The sequence below is a fragment of the Bemisia tabaci genome, chromosome 10 (assembly GCF_918797505.1).
Source record: "Bemisia tabaci chromosome 10, PGI_BMITA_v3".
In the NCBI taxonomy this organism is placed as follows: domain Eukaryota; kingdom Metazoa; phylum Arthropoda; class Insecta; order Hemiptera; family Aleyrodidae; genus Bemisia; species Bemisia tabaci.
In genome coordinates this window covers 10,254,062-10,259,294 of record NC_092802.1, presented here as the reverse complement: position 1 = coordinate 10,259,294, position 5,233 = coordinate 10,254,062, and the positions used below count along the sequence as shown (strand labels likewise).

General features: G+C 42.0%; 1 protein-coding gene across 1 annotated transcript; it reads left to right on the top strand.

Moving 5' to 3' along the window:
* Positions 1 to 271: 271 nt before the first annotated feature.
* On the top strand, positions 272 to 5,227 carry LOC109044652 (uncharacterized). The gene is made up of 2 exons (XM_072305238.1): positions 272 to 637; positions 3,422 to 5,227. Exons 1-2 carry the CDS (start codon positions 275 to 277, stop codon positions 4,229 to 4,231), a joined length of 1,173 nt encoding a protein of 390 aa, XP_072161339.1. The 5' UTR covers positions 272 to 274; the 3' UTR covers positions 4,232 to 5,227.
* The last annotated feature ends 6 nt before the right edge of the window (positions 5,228 to 5,233 follow it).

Sequence of the window (5,233 nt, the reverse complement as noted above, 5' to 3'; positions counted from 1 at the left end):
GTCGCTTTTTCAATACATTTTCGATCCAAAATGGTGGTGTGGAATACGTGGTAATTCCTATCTCCTTTGTTGTTGTTGCTGTTGTTGTTGTTGTTGCTGTCATCGAATGGCCGGGTACCCGTGTAACACAAACAATCGATTATGTATCGAAAAAGTGACCCGGCGTCACATAGGAGTCTCGGAATTCGGGACATGGAAAATGCTTAAAATGGCGCCAGCTCTTCCACTTACATTACGACTCTATGTACTCTATGTTTTTGTTACAGGACACACAATGCCTCAAATATGCCGAATTTGCGAACAATTTATAGTTATATCTGTGATCATATGCAAACTCCACACCGTGCTGTCGCTGTCGTCTGGCGCTCCCAATTCAATAACGCTCTACAAGGACAAGGATTTCAAAGGCACCCCTTGTGAAATTCAGGTTGAGGGCTGCAAAGCGATGTGCCCTGGAATGGAGAGGAAAGCTTCGTCCATGCAAGGAAACGCCGCTTGCGTCCATTTTTTTCGCGAGAAAAATTGCCAGACGTACATGGGCACCTGGAACGCAACCATGGGTCCGTATAAAAACTTTCAGGGTACAGCCGGCCAAGACTCCATTGTTTCTGTCGGGGACTGCTCTCAACCGATCGATGTAAGTATAACTGTACAGGGTGTTTAGACTACCCTACCAGGTTTTTTCCCCGGTTATTTCAGTCAGATGAAGTCTGAGACTGCGAAGACAAATCGTCACAAAGCAAGGCGTCGTCCAGGCAAAGTATCACAAGCGCCATGCGACATTTAAAAATTTTCGCCGCCATTATATTTTTTTACAGAGAAATTATTCAACAAAGCTGTCCGAAAATTACACCAAATTTTCTTTGTGCTGCCGATAACATTTAGTGAAATTTTCGAACAGATTCAACCAACAAATTCTCAGTAAAAAAATAAAATGGCGGCGGAAATTTTTAAACGTCGCATGGCGCTTGTGATAATTTGCCTGGAAGGTGACGAAATAGGGAGCAGACATCAAGTAATCCAAAATTCACGCCCCCCCCCCTTGGCGCCCCTGGGGTGTAAAATGGGTGTTACGACTATGGAGGTTGGGGTTCCGTCAAGATTTTTAAAGTATCCTATCAAACTCAGAGCGTTCGGACAATTTTAACCCAATCCTAAACCGAGAAATCCAGATTTGGCTTTCTCGTATTCGAACTACTGATCCCTCAAAATGGGGGGATGAAGCCCCTCTCGCCAGAATAGAGATGTTGCATGCGTGAGGAATTTGCGTTTTGACTGTTGATTCTTATGTAAAAGTTCGCGAGAAACACGATGTGGCCATTGGTTTTCTCTGATATTAACTACCAAGCTCAAAAAAAGCTCTCAAGTTGAGGCCGAAATGGAATGGATATCCCACGCTATCCTGAGAGTCCACCTCTACATCAAGACCAACTCTCCATGCAAAAATAGGGAACAAATATATTGACAGGGCTGCCACGATATTTGGGAACTCAAAAACTGAAAACACGGCAACCCTGCTGATGTATTTGCTCCCGATCTTTGCATGGAGAGTTTGTTTGGATGTAGACGTGGACTCTCAGGATAAAGTGGGATATCCCCTCCATTTCGGCCTCAACTTGAGAGCGTTTTTTTTGAACTTGGGAGATGATTTCAGAGAAAACCAGTGGCGTCATCGTGTTTCTCTCGAACTTTTACATAAGAATCAACAGTCAAATCGCAAATTCCTCACACATGCAACATCTCCATTCAGTTTCACTAAATCGGCGTAGAGGTGCGGAAAACAATATTTTATTTGGTGATTGATCACTTAAAATCCAACTTTGACCGTCTCAAAGCCCCCCCCCCCCCCCAAACATTCGCTGATGTGATACGGGGGACCCTAGACTTGGGAAACGTACACAACTTTGAGCCTCCTGTGACGAATCAGCAAATGTTTAGGGTGCTTCATGACTGTTCAAATAGTACAAGATAATTATCAAAGATGAAGTGCGTACTGAAAAGAACTACGCAGAAACTACATAGAAAAGATTTCTGTGGTTCCTACCAAGAGCAAGTCAAGTATATTCTGAGCCACTGAATCTGAAAACGACCTCGAATTTTTCTTGTTCCCTTCAGTTTTTCGAAGAAAACGTTTTTCTTGGAAATAGTTTTCTCACACTGCTTTTGAAAGAGGGTAAAAAGTGCATTTGGAGGGGAAACATGTCTGGAAACTAAAGGGTTAATAATTAATATAATGTAAAATCATATTGTGATTTGGTGGCTTAAAGTACACTAGAACCACCCTTCTTTTGACCTAGAAAACTCACAAGAAAAAAAGAGGTAGGGTTTTTGTCCCAACTGTTGGATGACATGGACATTTCCAATTAACTGCGGTAATACCCTGATTAATTGTGGTAGTACCCCAATAAATTAGGTTACGAACCCGAATGTTACGATACTATCGCAACTTCAGTTGCGGTACTACCAACATCATTGGAAATGTCCATATCATCCAACAAATTAGGATACTACCACAAGTTTTGGGGATAACCCTTATACTTTATTACGTGATCTTGATTTTGTTTTCTTGAGGAGCAAAAACTGGTGGGTATTAGGTAAAAATGTAAGTTATTTTTTAACTGTAAAGGAACAAAATACACCAAAAACACCTCAGTTTAAGACTGAGATGCTGCCCAATCGGAAATTTGACATTGGTATAATATTGTCAGATTATTGAGATATCATTTGACACGGTTAGATTCTCAACTTTATCCAAGCTTGGCACAAAGTCGCTATTACCGGCTTTTAATATTGGATCTCCAATCTTGTGGCAATGTTGTCTCAAACTTGCAGCCCGGACCCGAAAATTAGCCGCACGGATATTGGTGCAATATCCTGGGAAGCTTGTGACAATATTGACCAAAGGTACCTATTTTTGTAGCACACCGTCACTATCAAACTAACCATAACGACTACACTGAAAAAAATTCTAGGCGTTTATACCAAGGCCCGTTGGTAACTTTACCATCTCACTTTTTTTACCAATTATATTGGTAATGTTACCAAGACAGACTGGTAAGCTTACCTAACAACTGGTATTTTTACTTTTTTTCAGGTAAGAATACCGCTTTTATTGGTAATCAATTTCCGGTAAAATTACTCAGATGTTCCAGTAAAATTAACAGGAACGCGGTACAATAATCGGTTCAGCCCGCTATGAATACCATGGCAAGGTAAATTTGCCGGGCTGCTTCAATAAAATTACCGAGAATTCTTGATAAAATTACCAATTACATAAATGTTACTCTTACCAAGAAAAATCAGGAATCAAATAGAACCCTGAATTCTTGGTAATTTTACCCCTTTTGTGGTAAATACACCGAGATTTTTTTTTCAGTGATATGCGTTCCACTATTGATGCAATTGATTTCATGTTTCACAGCCAGATTATTCAATCTCATTTTACGAGCACAAGAACTTCCGCGGGAAGAGATGCAACATTCAGATGCCGTCGAGAGGTTGCAAGCCGATGTGTCCAGATCTAGAAAATCGAGCCTCGTCCGCATTTGGGACTGGAGTCAGCTGCGCCAGAATGTACAAGGAGCCGAATTGCAAGGGATTTTTGGGTATCCTGGACCTCACCGGGCTCGCTCAACCAGATTTCAAAGACACAAACCTCCAAGATAGTATTTCCTCTATCAGCGATTGTTCCAACAGCTCCATTTCATTTTACGAGCATAAATCCTTCCGCGGGAAGAGATGTGACATACCCGTGAAAGGCTGCCAACCGATGTGCCCGGAATTGGTGAAGCTAGCTTCCTCTGCCCAAGGCGACGCGCAATGCGCGAACGTCTACAGCGAAGCCAATTGCAAGGGGTTCTTAGGCACCTTGAGGTTTAGCGACGGCGAACCCTACGATAACTTCAAATACGGAGAGCTTCAAGATTCGATTTCCTCGATAGGCGAGTGCGTTAAAAACAATACCGTTATATTTTACGAGCACAGGGATTTCGGCGGGAAGAGATGCGAGATGCAGGTGAAGAAGAGCTGTCAACCCATGTGTCCGGGATTGGATAAAAAAGTTTCATCTGCTCAGGGATTCGTTGATTGTGTCCAGATCTATGCTGGCGCCAACTGCACCGATCCAATAGGTTATTTGAAATTTAGCGAGGGCAGTTCCAACAAAGATAGCAGAGATTTTTTTTATGAAGACTATCAGGACGCGATTTCCTCCTTTCAGGAATGTCTATAAATGAAGCATTCAGGATCCAATGGGCAAAATGAAAATTTTTGACGCAAATGAAATAATACCATATCGACGGTGTAAGTCGGCAATCACGTAACTCGGTTTGTGACGTCGCAGACTTCTTGTCATACTTAATTTTTTAAATGGGAAACTACTCGACGGCAATTCGTTAAAACTGTCATGATTTTTCTTCTCAGTTCGAAGAAAATTCTTCAAAAACTTCAAGAAATAATGTCAATTTGTTCTCTTTTAAAAATATGACTTACGGGCGGAGATTTTCAGACACCGCAAACGAGTTATGCGATTGCCGACTTTCACCGTCGATATGTATATAAACAGTGATTTTAAGTCAAATTCGAAAAAATAGAGACACACTAAAATCAAAGTGAGGTGATGAAGGAGGAAATTTATTCCCAAAAATTTTGAAAATTTTAAACAATTGTCTATAAGTAAAAACAAGCAGTTCCAACGCCAAAGCGTTGAAGGGCGCTTCTTTAACACTGCGCATGCGAGGAATGTTTTCATACGGCCAAGCGAGAGTATTGCGGACGGACGATGTATAACAAATTGCCTACGTGAAGGTGGTCCGGCAGCAACATACCCGCCGCTAGTCTCTGGAAAACAATAGAAAATAGTAGTTGCGTACGTTGCCAGCGAGCGCGCTGCGAGCGCATCTGTTTCAATTACCTAGCATCGAGTCGGGCCTCTAACTTTCTATTCTCTCTGACATAACCTTAAACCTTCAACCCAGAGCAGAGACAAGAGACCCTCCACTAGTATCTTGGCCATGGTGGAAGCTTTTACTTTCGGGACTTCAGCATTCTACTGTTGACTTACCTACATGGTTGATGTTCAACAACGTGTTGGCAGTTTCGTTTTGCAAACAAGCCGAAAATGGCCGACGTTTGGGAAAGTTGTTTGGCTCATGACGTCATCCGAAGCTCATCATCGACCATGTAGGTAAGTCAACAGCCGAAACTAGGGTGATGACTGTTGCTCCCTAATAAT